The sequence below is a fragment of the Dipodomys merriami genome, unplaced genomic scaffold (assembly GCF_024711535.1).
Source record: "Dipodomys merriami isolate MVZ:Mamm:240054 unplaced genomic scaffold, mDipMer1.0.p SCAF_3, whole genome shotgun sequence".
NCBI lineage: Eukaryota > Metazoa > Chordata > Mammalia > Rodentia > Heteromyidae > Dipodomys > Dipodomys merriami.
The window spans coordinates 37,745,047-37,763,888 of NW_027204492.1; the positions used below are offsets into that span (position 1 = coordinate 37,745,047).

Here is an 18,842-nt window from a genome sequence, read left to right on the forward strand (position 1 = left end):
TTAAGCAGAAGTGAAAATGTAGACATCTAAATCTTTCTCTTGGTCTTAGTGAGGTATAATGTTACTTGTATGGTGTTTTGTTTTGTTTTGCTCTGTTTTATTTTATAGATGCCGTTTAGCAGGTTTAAGAAATCCCTTCTGCTAAAGGCAATGGCTCACCCCCCCATAATCCTAGCTCCTCAGAAGGCTTCAAATTTCTAATTTTTTTGTTGTCTTCAGATGCCTAAATTTTTATAAACAGCTTTTCACAATCAAAATCCCTGAAAAATATTGGTCTGCAGTAGTAATGCTGGGCTCACAGAATGAATTACAAAATGATCCCTCGTTTTCAGTTTTGTGGAAGAATTTTATGTAGGATTGGTATTGTTCCTTAAATATTTAATAGAAATCATCAGCAATGCTGTATGGCCCAGGAGTCTCCTTTACTGAAGAAAGAATTAACTACTAAGCCAGTTAATTTTTGCATGCTACTTTGTCCAGACACAGAACTTAAAGGAGGTATATTTTCAAGTCCTGAAATGTGGAATGGGAGAGAGAAAGTCTAGATTGCTCATTTGCCTGTGGATCTGGCTAAGTCTAAAACATTTGAACTGGACCTTTAACATTTTCTTTTTCCCACCAACCAAGTAGACTATTAGACTAATGCCTTCTGCATATGAAAAGGGATTAGGATTGTGTCTCCTAATTTTTTGCCAGTCCTGGGGCTTGAGATCAGGGCCTGGGCACTGTCTCTGAGCTTCTTTTGCTCAGGCTAACACTCTAACACTTGGAGCCACAGCACCACTTCCAGCCTTTTCTGTTTATTTGATAGTGAAGAATCAAACTGAGGGCTTCATGCATGGTAGGGCAAAGCACTCTACCACTAAGTCATATTCCCAGCCTTGTTTTCTCATTTTAGAAATTAAGACATATGTGACAAATAGGTTAGACTTGATCATGTTACAAGTAAAAATTAACTACTGAAAGAACCTGCATCTTAAAATTACAGCCATAAAATTCAGTAAAAGTAGCTTTGTGTTTTCAGCAAATGAAGACAGAAACCATGGTCTCCTCTGAATGGGACTTTGCACATCATCTGTTTTCCCCTTTCCTTCTCCCACTAGTCTTCTTTCCTCACCTCTAAACAAAGCAAAACATTAATAAACTTACTGACACTTGTAGAACTTGAGATAAGCTACATCACAAATTAATTGTGTTTATAGAAATGGCCTAGATATGTATTCCATTCTAGCTCTTAATCATTACCACTGTGGGTAAATTACACTTGAACGCTCTCTCTGTCTTAAATGCACATTTGTTAGATTCTCTCCTACTACCAGAAACAGAAATGGCAGCGTCCTTGACCATCTGAGCTAACAGAGATGGTGTCTCAGATCAGTTCCAATAGCCTGCATCCTTTGTCCAATCTTCTCTATTACTGTAGGATTTTTTTTCTTCAACTCTCAGAAGAGCTACACGTCTTTCACTCCCAACTAGAAAATGTAAAGGATATTATTTTCAACTTGGGATAATTTTATTAATGGAATCATTTAATATATGAGCAGTGAGGCCCTAGGTCAAGCTGCTAAAGCTCATGAAACCACATTCATAAAATCAAGTAATAACAAGACAGGCTCACAAAATATACAAGAGGATGCAGCTTCAAGACATAGTGCATGGTTGAGGAAATAGGTTCAGGTTAATCATCTGAAACAATTTGATATTTTTTTTTACTGGAAATGCTCACTATGATTTCTCTGAAATAGTCAAAAAAGGGAGACTATTAGATGATGAAAATATCTTGTTGAACACTGCTTAGTGTTTATGTGTGTCTGTTTTACATGCTATGTTGGAAAAGAGGGAAGGTGAAGTTTAAGAAACGATGTGTGAACCGTTTGGTATATGGATTGTATCTCAATAAAGCTATTATAAGAAAAGATGTGACTGGGATTTCCCAAGAAGATGATGAAATATAAATGGTATTCTCAGGAAATGAAAAAAGGCAATAAATAGAACTACCTGGGCAGAATATAGGTCCTGGTGGACCCACAGTTGTTGGTTGCATTTAATTCAGAGATTCATTAAATGATAGGCTTTGATTTTGAAGTTTGTAGGTAATAGGGAACAATCAAAGACTCTTGAGGGAAGATGTGACATGACCACACCTAAACTTTAGAAAGGTATGTCTTTGCCTTTTTCATTGATACTCTTGATTCTTTTCTTTTGACTATGCTTTTCTCCTTTATTATGTTTCTAGTTCCTCAAACTCCAGGCACATGCTTTGTAAATATTTGGCTTGTTTTTCTCTAGTACTTTTTATGTACTGAAAATATGCCTTAAAACTTGTCTTCAAACTAGTGAAGTAGATGTGGGATGAGAAAGCATTAGTTCTAGTCTGATATATTTTTCATTGTGTTCCCTCACTAAAATATTTGCTCAGTCCATTTCTTCTCTATTTGACCACCATAACCCTTGTTCCACCCACCATTTTCTCTTACAGAAACCATCTCCTATTTAGTCTTCCTCAGCTCAGTACCAACCCCTCATGTTCATTATCCAAACTACCAGTAGAAACATCTTTCTAAAAACCACAATCTGATCATGTTACACTCTGGTGAAAATTATTGTGTGACTTCCCTATTCTGAGGATAAAACCAACTTCCCTTACATGACTTTAAAGACGCTGTATGAACTGTTACCTGCCTGCTTATACAGCATTCATTTACTTCATTGTTTCAGTCACTCTGGCCTTCTTGTTCTTGTTGTTCTTGTTGTTGTTGTTGTTGTGAAAATACCCTACAGAGGAGTTACAATTACATGGGCAAGATAACAAGTTCATTTCTTATCAAGCATTGTTGCCTCCTCTTTGTTTCCCCTTCCCATCCCTTCCCATACTCCCCCCCACCTCCCCCACCCGATCCTCCCCCCCCACCCAAAGTTGTAAAGTTCGTTTTTCAACATAACGACTTTTAATATCTCTCTCACTAAAGGACAGGTATATATACTATTCTCCATCAGACTCTCTGCCTTATCCCATCCCTTGACTTTATTGATCTGCCCCATTTTTCAAACCTCAATTTGAGCCACACTTTCCTATAAATCTGGTACCACCAGTGAGGCCAGTTGCACCTTTATATATTTTTATATTCATCCATTGCTCTTTTGTGTATTATACAGCACAATTATAATTGAAAGGTCATTTACTTTTCTTTCTCTATGAGAAAGACTCATATTCTATGAGATCAGGATATTTAGTTTGCTTTAATGAATTGTCTATTCCTAGGGTATGCTCCAAGGCCTATAGAGTAGCAATTCAGTAAAATTTATAGAATGAAAGAATAGAGATTCAGTAAACTTTATTGAATAAGGAATAGTGCTGATGTCTTCATGAGTTAAAATTGTAAACTTTCATAGCATCATATTTTTCCTTCTATTACTTTCTTAATATATGTATTTTTATTGTACAGATACTGTACATAGGGGTTACAGTTACATGAGCGAGGTAATGAGTCCATTTCCTATCGAGCATTGTTACCTCTACCTTTTTTCAGAAGGAATTTACATTCCATTTATTTTTAAAGAATCATGATAAGTAAACATCTTAAGTCCATCATTGCAAATTATTTACAAAAATGTGCTTATTAGGTTGTTAAGTAATCTTAACTTTATTAAAATATAAGCAACCTATAGTAATATTTACCCTACATACTGTATATTGTATCATTTCCATGCTGTGTTCTATGCAGCTTATGCATTTAGTAGTATATTTTATGTGCCAAATGAGAACATATACACCTGTGGAAATGGTTGTTCTAGGGCATAGGTATGTAAACATTTCAACATTATACAGTTTTCTTTATAATTTTTTTATTGTGAGAATACCATACAGTGGAGTTACAATTACATGGGCAAGATAATGAGTACATTTCTTATCAAGCATTATTGCCTCCTCTTTGTTTCCCTTTCCCTTCCCTTCCCATACTCCCCCCACTTCCCCCTGTCTGATCCTCCCCCCCCACCAAAATTGTGAAGTTCATTTTCTACATAACGACTTGTACATCTCATTGTTGCAATGGGTCCACCTGTATCCCTAGTTAAACAATTTGTTTTTGCCCTTCCCCTCCACAAATTATACCATCAAATACAGTGAAAGCAGGGGTTATACCGTGGGGGAGGGACATACAAAGCAACATAGAAATCATCTCAGTTTTCTTTATAATTGTACATTTCTTCTGACCAACATTTTTAAGTTCTTAACAAAATATGAAAAGCCAAACACGTTTAATTGCATTTTTGAACAATTTTGATGTGTTACCCTCTCCGTTGTTTTTCCCCTACCATCTCTTCCCTCCCCTCTCTCCAACTCTTCCCTCCCCTCCTCAGAGTTGTGAAGTTCGTTTTCAACATAGTGTCTTCTACATCTCATTGTTACAATGGGTCGACCTTTATCCTTATATCAGTATTTTGTTGTTTCCCTTCCCCTCCCTAAATTAGAAAAATGTATATACAAGATTCAGGGCACCAGAATCAAATACAGAGAAAACTGGAGTTATACCATGGGGGAAGAACATACAAAAGAAACAAAAAAAATCACATAGTACATTGTAAGTACATTAAAAACAACAGCAACAAAGGTAAACCACTTGTGTCCTTATCTTGGGGTTCATTTCGCTTAGCATCAGGTTATATGGCCATATGTACATAGCTTTTAACCTTTTCTGCTTGTCCTAGACATATACTAGTTATTGCAAATAAGGGAAACCATGGGACCTATGTTTCTTTGGGTCTGCCTTACTTCACTTAATATACTTTTTTCCAAGTCTTTCCATTTCCTAACAAATGAGGCGGTGTCATTCTTTCTGATGGAGGCATAGAATTCCATTGTGTGTGTGTGTGTGTGTGTGTGTGTGTGTGTACACACACACACACACACACACACACTCCATTTTCTTGATCCATTCATCTACTGAGGGGCTTCTGGGTTGGTTCCATATCTCAGCTATGGTGAATAATGATGCAATAAACATGGTAGTGCTGGTAGCTTTAGGATGGTCTTGTTTGTGATCATTTGGGTAAATGCCCAAAAGTAGGATTGCTGGGTCATAGGGTAGCTGTATGTGCAGTCTTTTGAGGAGCCTCCATACTGCTTTCCAAAGTGGTTGAACAAGTTTACACTCCCACAAACAATGCAGTAAGGTTCCCTTCTGTCCACATCCTCTCCAGCATCTGTTTTTATTAGATTTCTTGATTATAGCCATTCTAACTGGGGTGAGGTGGAATCTCAATGTTGTTTTGATTTGCATTTCTTTTATGGCTAGAGAAGTTGAGCATTTCTTCATGTGTCTATTGGCCATTCTTATTTCCTCTTCATAGAAATATCTCTTAATTCTTTAGTCCACTCATTAATCAGGCAGTTGTTTTTCTCCTATTATCTTTACCACAATTTTTCTTCAAATATTTGTAGACATGTATCCCATATAAGGATACAAATTCTATGATGGCAGGGATTATATAATTTTAATTGAGTTATAATTTATAAACAATAAAGCATACATATTATAAATATATAGCATAATGAATTTAGGCATGTGTATACAATCAAATAAGTTACTCCAAACAAAATATAAAACATGTCCATTATTCTAGAAAATATCCCTGTGCCCAAACCACTCAACCCTCCATCCACAGAAAAAGTAAGCTCTACTCATTTCTAATACTAAATATACATACTTTCATTCATCTTTTATTAGGAGCCTACACCAATTTCATTGGATGGACATTGTGCACAGTGCTGTGGTAAAAGTTAGTGTGCAGAATCTCTGGTACATGGTGACTTCACAGTCCTTTCGATATATGACCAAGTGGTATAGCAGGATCATATATAGTTCCATTTTCAGTTATTTTTAGGACTCTCCATACTAATTTCCATACTTTCTGCACAAATACTAATTTATATTCCTGTCAAGAGTATGAGACTTTTTCTTCACCATTTTCCCACATCCTTGCCAACATTTGCTGTTCCTTATTTTCTTTTTTTATGTTTTTTATTGTAAAAATACTGTACAGAGGGGTTACAGTTACATGAGTAAGGTAATGAGTACATTTCCTATCAAGCATTGTTACCTCCTCCTTTGTTTTTCCCCTATCATCCCTTCCCTCCTCACCTTCCAACTACTCCCTCCCCCCCCCCAAAGTTGTAAAGTTCACTTTCAACATAGTGTCTTGTACATGTTACAATGGGTCAACAGCATTTTGTTATTTCCCTTCCCTTCCCCAAATTAGAAAAATGTATATACAAGATGCAGGGCACCCAAAGAAACAGGCCACATGGTTTCTCTTATTTGCAATAACTTAGTATATGTCTGAGTCAAGCAGAAAAGGTCAGATAAGTTGATGTTAGAGAAATGAACCCTAAGATATGTAGTCAAATGTTTTTTTTTCCTTTCAGGTGATTGTTTCTAACACATTTATAATATTATTTCTTTGTTGCTTTGTATGTCTCTCCCTCATGGTATAACCGCTGCTTTCATTGTATTTGATGTTGGTATAATTTGTGGAGGGGAAGGGAAAAAATCGTTTAAATAGGAATACAGATGGATCCATTCCAACAATAACATGTAGAAGTCCTTATGTGGAAAAACGAAGTTTACAACTTTGGCAGGATGGGTGGGGAGATATGGGAAGGGATAGGAAGGGGAAACAAAGGAGGAAGCAACAATGCTTGATAATAAATGTACTCCTTATCTTGCCCATGTAATTGTAACTCCTCTGTACGGTATTTTCATACTAAAAAAATTAAATTTAAAAAAAAGATGCAGGGCACCGACCTCAAATATAGTGAAAGCAGGGGTTATACTGTGGGGGAAGAACATATAAGAGAAACAAGAAAATCAACTGGTACATTTTTCCTCCCCGTCAGTCGTGGGGCCTAAACTTTGGGCCTGGGCGCTGTCCCTCAGCTCTTCAGCTCAAGGCTAGCACTCTACCATTTTGACCCACAGCGCCACTTCTGGCTTTTTCGGCTTATGTGGTGCTGAGGAATTGAACCCAGGGCCTCATGCATGGAAGGCTAGCAAGAAAGAAAAAAAAGATATGGACACTTGTGTCCCTATCTTGGGGCTCATTTCACATAAGATCTTCTTATATGGTCATATGCACATAGCGTTTGACCTTTTCTGCTTGTTTTAGACATATACTAGTTATTGCAAATAAGGGAAACCATGGGACCTATGTTTCTTTGAGTCTGGCTTACTTCATTTAATATACTTTTTTCCAAGTCTTTCATTTTCCTAAAAAATGGAGTGATGCCATTCTCTCTTCCATTGTATATATATACTACATTTTCTTTATCTGTTCATCTACTGAGGAGCATCAGGGCTGGTTCCATATCTTAGCTCTGGTGAATAATGCTGTGATAAACATGGTTGTGCTGGCAGCTTTGTTTTGACCTTGTTTGTGATCTCAATGTTTGTGATCGCAATGTTGTTTTGATTTGCATTTCTTTTATGGCTAGAGAAGTTGAGCATTTCTTCATGTGTGTATTGGCCAATCTTATTTCCTCTTCAGAGAAGTTTCTCTTTATGTCTTTAGCCCACTTATTTATCAGGCAGTTGTTTCTTTGAGGATTTGTTGTTGGGGGATTTAGTTTTTTGAATTCTAAGTATATTTTAGGTATGAGACTTGTCCATTCTATGGTTAGTGAAAATCTTCTCCTGTTGATCTTGCTAGCTATGTCCTTTGCCATGCAGAAGCTCTACAGTTACATGCAATCCCATTTGTCCAACCTTCTTTTGATTTTTTGTGTTTCTGGGTCTTTGTTAAGAAAATTTTGGCCTGTGCCAAGGAGCCCTAGAGTTTCTCCTATTCCTTCCTGTAATGTTTTCAGAGTGTCTGCTTTGACTTCGAGGTCTTTGATCCATTTGGAGTTGATTCTTGTGCAGGGTGATATATAAGGATCTAGCTTTAGTTTTCTACAGGTGGATTATTTTCTTGATGATAACCATTCTTATTGGTATGAGATAGACTCTCAATATCATTTTGATCTTCATTTATGGCTGGGAATATTGAATGCTTCTGTATGTATTTATTGGTCACTTGTGCTCCTTCTATGGAGCTTTTTAATTCTATGGAGTCTTTTTAATTCATTTACCCATATATTAATTGGATTGTTTGTTTTTTGAGTGTTTCATTTCTGGAACTCTCAATATATTTCTGATATTAATCTTTGTCTAATAAGAAGCTTGCAAAGTTTTATTTTATTCTGTTGGTTGGTGTCTTGTCATTCTGGTAATTGTTTCTTTCAATCTACATTTTAATTTGATGAAATCTCGTTGGTCAATTCTCTCTTATTTCCTGGGTACTGAACACAACTCAGTAAGTAGTTGCTATGCCTATATCTTCAAGTGTTTTCCATATGTTTTTCTATAGTGGTTTCAGAATTTCCACTCTTACAGTGAGCTCTTAAGTCTAATTGAATTTTGTACGAGGTTAAAAAATAGGAGTCTACTTACCAGTCTCCTAAATGAGGGTATGTATTTTGCAAGCACTGTTTATTGAAGAAGCTCTTTTTTCCAATGTTTGATTTTGGCTCCATTGACAAAAACAAAATAGCTATAGGAAATGGGTTTATTATATAAATGTCTATCCCGTTCCACTAGTCTGTATGCTGTTTTTGTGTTAGTACTATGCTGACTACTGCACTAAGTATTCCTTTTACTATAGCTGTATAGTATAATTTGATGTTGGCATTATGATACTTCTAGCTTTGCTCTTGCTATTGCTTTTGCTATTTGGGGTATTTTATGTTTTTGCATAAATTTGGGGATTGATTTTTAGTAGGAATTGCATTGACTCTGTAGATTACTTACAGTAGTATAGCCATTTTTACCATATTAATTCTGCTTTTCCTTGAACATGGAAGGTCATTCTGTCTTCTATTGTATTCTTTTTTTGCCAGTTTCAGAATTTTATTAAAACATATTAAAGTTTTAATAAGAATTTGTAAGCAACTCTTAAAACATCTTGAACATTGTTAATTTCATTTTATTTTTATTTTTCTCTCTTTTAAAAAAATATTATAAATGTGATGAACAGGGGTGTTACAGTTACATAAGTAAGGTAATGAGTGCATTTCTTTTTAAGCATTGTTACCCCTTCCCTCATTTTCTCCCACTTACCCCTTCCCACTTCCCTCTCCCTCGAGTTGTAAAGTTCATTTCCAACATTGTGTTTAGTGAGTATCATTATTGCATTAGTTCATCCTTTGTCCTACTGTCTCTGTGATTCCGTTTCCCTTCCAAGGATCAGATAAGCTTATATACAAGACAAAGGATACAAAAAAAAGCTAAAACAAGGGCTGGGAAGGTGGCTCAGTGGCAGAGTGCTTGCCTTGCATGCATGAGGCCCTGGGTTTGATTCTTCAGCACCACATATGTAGAAAAAGCTGGAAATGGTGCTGTGACTCAAGAAGTAGAAATAACTTCATACAGAAAATAATATGAACCTATTGTGTTCTTTGATTTCTTTCTTCAGTGTTTTCTAATTTTCATTGTAGAAGTCTTTCATCTTCTTAGTTAAGTTTTTTCTTAGATATTTTTCAGATATTGTGAATGGGATTGTTTTCCTGGTTTGTTTCTTAGCACATTAATTGTTGGTATATAAAGAAGGTACTGGTTTGGGGAGGGGTCTAGCGGCCTATCTTAAGGGGTATTGTGTGCCTGCCTAAGGAAGTGTGAGGTCTCAAGTTCAAACACAAGTATTGCCTCCCCCCCCAAAAAAAATAAATTTTTCTATGTTGATTTTGTACCCTGCTACTTGGCCAAAAGTATTTATCAGACCTAGAAGTTGTTTTTTTTTTAATAGATTTTCAAAGTATAGCTTCATATTGTCTACAAATAGGGAAGTTTGACTTCTTCCTTTCCTGTTTATGTCCCTTTTATTTCTTTCAAAAATGGTATTAAGGGGCTGGGAAAGTGGCTCAGTGGTAGAGTGCTTGTCTTGCATGCATGAAGTCCTGGGTTTGATTCCTCAGCACCACATAAGCAGAAAAAGCTAGAAGTGGCGCTGTGGCTCAAGTGGTAGAGCACTAGCCTTGAGCTGAAGAGCTGAGGGACAGTGCCCAGGCCCAGAGTTCAGGCCCCATGACTGGCCAAAAAAAAAAAAAAAACAAAGAGGTATTAAATAAGAGTGGAGAGAGTGGACAAATTTGTCTTACTCATGACTTCAAAAGAAATGGCTTCTTTTCCCCCTGCTTAGTACAAAGTTGACTTCATTAGATTGAATTGCAGTCCTTCTACTCCTCCTAGCTTCTTCAGTCTTTTATGATGAAATGATATTGAAATTTATAAAAGAAATTTTCTGTATCTATTGAGATTATCATCAAGTGATTTTTGTTCTTTACTCTGTTCACGTACATTTACTGAGTGGCACATGTTAAATCAACCAACCTTGCATCAGTAGAAAAAAAGCAACTTGTTTATAGTGTGTTCATTTTTGTTTTATTTTGTTTACAATAATTTTATTGAAAATTTGTCTATGTTCATCAAGCAAATGGTTCTACAATTTCCCTTTTTTGTTGTTTCTTTTTATAAATCCAGTTTTGGTGCCAGGGTCATACAGGTTTCATCGATCAAGGTTAGTTACATTTCTCCCCTTTCTATTTCATGAAATAGTTTGAAAAGCATTAGTGTTACTTCTTTAAAAGTCCAGCAGGCCTTTTCCCTTTTCAATAAACATTTGTTGAATCAATGAAAGAACTTAATAATCACAATGCTAGTTATAAATCTTACTTTTTCTTCTACTTTGGATAGTATATTGGAATACAAAAAAAAGTAAAGTGACTCAAATAACAGCTAAAATACATTTTAAGAATATATATATCCCAAATAATGCTTGGAATATATTCATAACAATTTAAATTCTGAAATTCAAATTCCTGGGTATCCTTTATTTGTATTTGCTGAATCTAATCACCCTAAGTACATATAACCTGTCACCTTTGATCCTCAGGCCACTTCCAGTCTTAAAGCTGAGTATCTCTCATCTGTTCCCACGGACTTCTCTTTCATAGCTACCTACTAAAAACTGTCAGGAAGGCATCTATTTTAAGAGCACTGTTGTGAACACTTAGTTTGTATGTTTGGCATTGCTTGATGAATCTAGGCTCAAACTGGACAAGTGAACAACCTTTCAGATTGTACCTCATCCTAGCTGCCTAGGGTGTTCCAAGTGAAATCCAGCATGCTTCTTCCTCTCCCACTTCCAGACCCCATCAGTTATGTTTGTTTTTGGTGCTAACACAGTTGGGCCTATGTTGGAATGAAATGCCTGGTGTCAGCTTCTTCCTTAAAATAAACTGCAGTTGACAAGTCTCACCCGGTAGGAAGCCAGCTCCCACAGATTACTTCCTTCTCTGCTCACAATCTTCAATTTATAACCTCATAGAGAGCTCTTCTTCAAAGGCCAATGAGTATTAAATGTACCACAGGAACCACCTTGGTTTAATGTGTACATTTGATTTTATTTCAATGAGCAGATATTATTTTAGAATTGATCAACATCAAATCAGAGTCTCTGTGCCATTAACACAAAGTTCAGAAATTAGGATGATGCTGAAGTGGATCTATCTTACAAGAAAAGCTCTAACATTCTGAGTCAAACCTGGGTTTCAAACCTGAGTGACTTTTGGCAGGCATTTGTTTAACACCTCTAATCCTTAGTTCCCTTATCTGTAAAATGATGGTGATGTTAGTGTCTACCTCACACTGTGTTTGGGATAGTTCAGTGAGATAACAAAAGTGAACTACTTAGCTAGGCATATATCTAGTGGCTGAATGTGACCTCAGGAATAGGTTTGATGTAGCCGTAGAGGCCTATCTGGATTACTGTACCTTGAAGCCATCAGCAGGGAGTGAAGAGCATAAAAGAGTGCAAATGAGGAGCTGGGCACTAAAAAGAGAAACCCCTGACTTTGAGTCCTTAAATAATCACACCAACTTAACAAATGACACCAACTATTTGAAACTCAAATTTATTAATCTGGAAAATGGGCACATAAAAATTCTCCATTTGACTGCTTCTAGAGTAGTTATAAGATCATATATGAAGATTGTCTATAACATGCACAAAACAATACAGGTAATATTCCAAACTGTAGATACTGTAGCCATCCCCATTTTACAGATGGGAAAATAGGATGATAAAGTCACTTGCCTAAGTTCATCCAAATGGGAATATAGAATGGTAATTTTAATTTATACAGACTAAGTCCAGAACCTGGACTTTTAACTACGCTATAGTATCTCAGGGAGTGGTTGAAACATAGTTTTTCCTTTTTAATATGGGGCATTATACTGGTTAATTTTCCCTTACAAACATTATTGTTTGGATGAGGAAAAAAAGATTTCTACAATTCAACTCATCATACAATCTAAGAAAGAATGCAAAGACTGTCCCATAGCAATATGTAATTCTTGCCCAATGACTGGGACATTTTGTAAATGTTAAAGCTTTTCACTAAAGCTGATATCATCCTGGATGAAATGGAACTTGAATGTGGCCTTGAGACATGATAGAGCTCATTAACTCACTAGCAGTGTGGCTCAGGCTAAAACAATTTCTTTTAGTGCTCTTATCTGTAAAATGGAGGGTTTGGATTAGACCAGAGGTGCGCTCTCTCTCTCTCTCTGCACACATTTGTGTGCATGTGTGTATGTGTGTGTGTGTGTGTGTGTGTGTGTGTGTGTGTGTGTGTGTGTGTTTAAATTCAGAGCCTAGGCAACTGTCCCTGAGTTTTTTTTTGGGGGGGGGAGGGAATCCGGTCATGGGGCCTGAACTCTGGGCCTGAGCGCTGTCCCTCAGCTCTTCAGCTCAAGGCTAGTGCTCTACCACTTGAGCCACAGCACCACTTCCGGCTTTTTGCTTTTTGTTTATGTGGTGCTGGGGAATCGAACCCAGGGCCTCAGGCATGCAAGGCAAGTGCTCTACCACTGAGCCAACTTCCCAGCCCCTCCCTGAGCTTTCTTTAAGGTTACTATTTTACCACTTGTGCCAAAGATTCACTTTTTGGAGTTTAATTGGAGTCTCACACATTTTCCTGCTTGGGATGACTTTGAACTCAAATCCTCAGATCTAAGCTTCCTGAGTAGCTAGGATTACAGGTGTGAGCCACTGGTGCCAGGTAATAGACCAGTAGTTCTTAACAGAATTATTATTCCCTTAAGAGGTATTCGGAAATTGTGAGACCACATTTAGTAAGGACCCTAAATCTTTGATGTTCTATACACTATGAAGAAATCTACTGCATCTGTCCTTCATTTATGAAACATGTAGTCATTCATGGAAGTGGTAACTCCATTTATAATTCTCTTAGTCTCAAATATATCTACATTTACATATTGAAATGAGTTTTTCATTGTTTTATTAACAAGTTACTGACAAAAGCTACCGAGTAAACAGAAGACTATACTTCTCTTCTGTACTGTTACCATGAGTTAGTTGCCAGTGATTTCTGATACTTGAATTGCCACTGTCTCTCATTCTCTGTCAGCTGCCTCTCATTCATGATGATTCTGTGCATACAGCTACTAGCCTTGACTACTTAATTACAGCTTCTAATGTATACATGGATAAACTTTTGAATGTTGAAATACATATTTTTAATTATGAATGACTTTCTTTTTCTTTCTCTTTGTAGTATAACTAGGAAATTATGTGTGCTTTTTAAGTTACTGTTTACATGTTTTAAATAACTTATTCAAATGACATTCTTTTTAGGATGGCAAGGGAGAACAATAAATAATTATAATAAAAATTGTCTGACAGTTAAAAAACCACTGTAATAGGGGATCTCCCAAGGCCTCTCCAGGTTCCATTTTCTATGCATCAAAGGAAGACTAGATTTTGAGAGGAAAAGGACAACATTCTAAGGTGGGAAATAATTAAAATGACTTGACCTGGCTAAGTGGGGATTAAAGCTGCCCCAGACACATCATGATGGAGCATAGGCTTTTTTGGGGGCTGATTTTTATTGCTTTTAATATATTTTATTTTTTTATTGTGAAAATACTGTACAGAGGGGTTACAATTACATGGGCAAGATAATGAGTACATTTCTTATCAAGCATTGTAGCCTCCTCAAAGGAGCATAGGCTTTTCTAAAGCATGATCTGATCATGTTTCCTGAAAGCTACTCCTTTACCCTACTCATCTCACTGTAATTGAAGATTCCTGGGAAAGCTGCCAGGGCTGGTGCTACAGGAAGTTGCCTTATGGCCAATGGAACTTCTCTGGTTACTTTCCTCTGTGACAGAGGACAGTGATAGATTCCTCTCTGTCAGCTGGAAATTGTCTCCTTTTTCTCATGAGTTCCTAAGAAACCTTAATTTCTTCTCCTTATATTTTTACTCAACTCCTGACATTGGAACATTCTTCCTGTCTTATACAGGCCCAGGCCTCTAGCCTCTTAACCCCGTACTAGAGAGTAGAAACTTTTGATTTATATTAGACCAAATTTCCCCTTTAATCATGCATATTCATCTCTATTCTTTCTCTCGTTTTCTCTGTCTTTCCCTTTTATTCCCTCCCCTTTCTTCTTTCTCTTTGTTTCTTTCTTCTTTATAGAATACCTGAGCAGGCATCATTTGGAAGTGGGCTATAGCTACAATTAGATGCCATGTCGTCTTTGACAAGAGTTGTTAAGCCCTCACACTCAAAAGGGATAACTGTTTTCATTTAAAAGCATGTATTGTTTTTTCTTTATAATAATTATGCATGCTCATTGAAGAGTGCTTAAAATATAAAAATGTGTGGAGAAACAAGTTATCCATAATTCCAAGAAATACCATAATCATTATCAGACAAAATGACAGCAAAACGGAAAGTTAATTAATGTTCCTCTCTCTTGTCTCTATTCTCTTCCAGCCCCCAGCTCCCTCTTCCCACACCACTTCTCTTTTTTTAATTTATTTTTTTATTTTTTTATTGTGAAAATACCATACAGAGGAGTTACAATTACATGGGCAAGATAATGAGTACATTTTTTACCAAGCATTGTTGCCTCCTCCTTTGTTTCCCCTTCCCATCCCTTCCCATCTCCTCCTCCTCCTGCCAAAGTTGTAAAGTTCATTTTTTGACATAACGTCTTGTACATCTTATTGTTGCAATGGGTCCACCTGTATCCCTATTTAAATAATTTGTTTTTTCCCTTCCCCTCCCACACCACTTGATCTCAACCTTATGAAAACTTTGCCTGTCCTATGCACTATAAAATGGAAAGCAAACTAGAAAGTGTACAATAGCACTTGACATGTCAAAAGCACACAAGAGAGATAAAATATCTCATATCAGAAAGGTGTTTGGAATCTAAAACAGCAATATTTTGTCACAGATCTGCCATCACTACCTTATTACTGAGGTGTTTTGATAAAGTACTGTGCCAGTGTCTAAAGAGATAAGAGACCATCTGAGAAAGTCACAGTGCTCCCTGGGATTAGGGAATGGTACACTGTACACAGAGGCAAGAATGATTAAGTGTGAGGCTGCATCATAAATACGCTGTGCTTGTTGAAAAAAGGTTCAACATTAAACAAGAAATTGGATGATACTAAATCCAACTCACAGATGAACTTTTTGTTGCAGATATTAGCTAGAATTTATGTTTACCTTTTTCCCCAAGGTGGTATAAGGTCAGAAAGGCAGTTTTCTTCTATGTGGAGTCCTTGTTTTGAGGCTCTGTTACAGGACTTTGAAAACAATAACACACAGGGATTAATGTCAAGATTATGGAGTTCATCAGAACTAGATTCAAATAATAGCTGTATTCTGGTGGATATTCAACTGTATTCAGGACCATACACTGTTTTAAGCATTTGGGATAGAATATTGGACAAAAAATATGAATCCCCACTTAAGTGAAGATTTCATTCTAATATGAGAAGACAGAATATCTATTAATGAAAAGTAACCAAAGATATAATTAGAAAGGACTTGAGTCCATCTTAGGCTGAACAGTCAGCCTAAGTGAATGGATTATTGAACTAGACTTGGAAAATTAGAAGAGGCCAGACATTAAAAATAATCTTGGGGTCGAACATTACAGGGGAAAGAAAAGCATAGCTAAGTCAGAGATCTCATGTCAGCAATAGGCTTGATGGAGAGAGTAAGACAGGGGAAGGTGAGGTTGGACAGGGTAAACACATACCACATCTAGTGAGAGCATTGAAGAAACTCAACCATCATCATCATCATCAACAACAACAACAACATCAAGCAGAGAAGAAGAGAAAATGAAATTAGAAAGTTTGAGTGATATACTATATTATGTCTGCTGAGGAATTTGAATCTGACTCATTGTGTACAGGTGACTCATGAGAAGGCTTGGTGTACTAGAAATGGAGCTTGAGAAGATAGAAGCAAAGTACAGGGTAGCCATTTTCTTCTGTCACTAAATTTCGAGCCCTTGATTTTCCTGCAGGTACTCTGTTACTCATGCTCCCTCTCTGAGTAGAGAGAGCACCTGCTTTCATCTCACCCATGTAAAGATTTTTCTCTTTTTGGGACTGGTGTGTCTACCAGTGAGGCAACATGTAAATCACGGTTCCCAAACCAGCTACCAAACTAGCTATTTGGTGGGTTATAGGTTGGATCTAAAAGTAGGCTAGATTAAGAAGACATTTTGTTTCTTGTATACAATGACACCATTGGATGAAATTTACTTGGCTTGTACTCATTACCTTACTCATGTAACTGTAACCCCTCTGTACACTATTTTTACAATAAAAAACATTAAAAAAAGAAATTTACTTGGCTAAGAAGACTGTGGTTAAGGATTAGGTTTGACTAATGTTTTTTCCCTTTGTTTTAACAGGGAGAGAAGTCCTATGGAAAACCATGTGAGGGACAAGACTGCAGTGGCGGCTGTACATGCTCTCCTGAGAAAGGAGCAAGAGTACGTTTTCTAAATGTTTTTTCTCTAGAATTAAACTGCTCAGAATTTATTTTTATGATCTCATGAAATAAGCAAAGTGATGAGGGCCAGTTGGAAGGAGTTTTGCTACTTAATGATAGGCAGAACTAGGCTGATTAAAATCTCTGAGGGGTCAGAAGAGGTTTCTTTTGTTGACTTAGTGCCAGGGTTTCTCCAGAATGTCACTGGAATATTTCCAAAGCCAATTATTCTGCAGGACCAGATCATGATACTGTCTGCAAAATGTGTGCAGATTTTTGTAGATCACATATATCCATTTGGTTTCTCCCTACTACAATTGAACAGATGATCCAATTGTTATCTAGAGACTGGTATGTGACTTGCCCAAAATCGCTCTGCTTGTTTGAGATAGAATCAAGAAAACAGTATTATAAACTCCAGAAGTGGGCTGGGAAGGTGGCTCAGGGGTAGAGTGCTTGCCTTGTATGCATGAGGCCCTTGGTTCAATTCTTCAACAGCACATAAGCAAAAAAAGCCTGAGGTGCTGTGGCTCATGTGGTAGAGCACTAGCCTTGAGCTGAAGAGCTGAGGGACAGTGCCGAGGCCCACACAGAGTTCAGGTCCCACGACCTACAAAAAAAAAAAATACTCCCGAAGTATCAGCAACTATACATAAAAAATGGTTTATTGATATGCCACTAAAACAAAAGACATGCTATAAGGTATTATGACATAGCAATATATTACCCTGCATTAGCATTACAGTTTGAACTGTCTTGTAAATTAACATATTTCCATCTATCTCTGTGTATGCATAGTAACCAGGTAGTTTATATTTCTGATTTTCACTGCTAAGTCTGCTTCTTTACTATAATCTAGAAAACATATTCAAGGAGATTCAGTCTATGAAAAATATGTATGTATAGGTATATTTCCAGAACTTATAGCCACCCTTGTAAAATTCAGATCATCTAACTTCCAATATAATATTTGTATTCTTATCACATACATTCAAACAAGCTGAAGGGCTTACACTGTCAAATGAAGGTAGTAGCATAAATAGGTTAACCAAACTCTCAAAAATGCAGCCAAACAGGGAGCATGGTGACCATTCTACCTTCTCTTTCATTATCTTCCATTTGCAGTAAAGTGAAATGTCAAACTATGCCAAATTTGAAGGAAGAGAATAAAAAAAAATCTGTTCATCAAAATGGATCAGACCCATTATACATTAAAGACATAGACAGATAATCATAAAATATCAGAAAGGGAAAGCATTTATTGACTTCTCATCTCACCCATTGATTGGACAGAAGACACAGACTCAAGCAAAATGATTTCCTGCAGTCACACAAAAAATTGATGGCAGATTCCTAGCTGTTAACTTAGTCCTTTGATTCCTTACCTGTTTACATCACTTGGTCATTGCTGCCTTCCAGGGAAGCCATGTTCACTATAGATCCTGCCTTCCTCTCTGCTCTACAACCAGGAAAATTTTAGAAAAATAATCTATGACAAATATATTAATGTATTCTCAAACAATATGCAAGCAATACAAAGCCCTCCCCCATGCTCTCTCAGTACCACCATTTCTTTTTGTCTTTCTTTTTTTGATGATGATGAAATTTTTATGAATCTTATTAAGGCTTCACAGTCATCTTGTGGGGTATACTTTATGATTATCCCAATAAACAGATGAATGAACTGAGAGCAAGAAAGTAAGTCATTCAGCCTGTAAAATTCACAGGTTACTTTTTAAATTTTTTTTTCTCTTTTTATTAGCCTATGTTAATTTACAATGCATAAATAAAACATCATTAGTTGTCTTTGTGCATAATCAGAGATGTGTATATACATGTATAAAAATACCTTCTTTTTCTGTTTTTTTAAAATAGATTTTTATTATCCTTTATTGGTCATATAAAGGGGTTGCCACTCA

The 18,842-nt window shown here is 36.6% G+C and overlaps 1 protein-coding gene across 1 annotated transcript in view; it reads left to right on the forward strand.

Annotated features, from left to right (window-relative positions):
- Col4a6 (collagen type IV alpha 6 chain) overlaps positions 1-18,842 on the forward strand; it is a 302,319-nt gene that overhangs the window by 120,373 nt on the left and 163,104 nt on the right. The window contains exon 3 of the mRNA XM_070039936.1: positions 16,844-16,924. Within this exon, the coding sequence (XP_069896037.1) occupies positions 16,844-16,924 (81 nt within the window). The remainder of the gene's footprint in view (positions 1-16,843; positions 16,925-18,842) is intronic.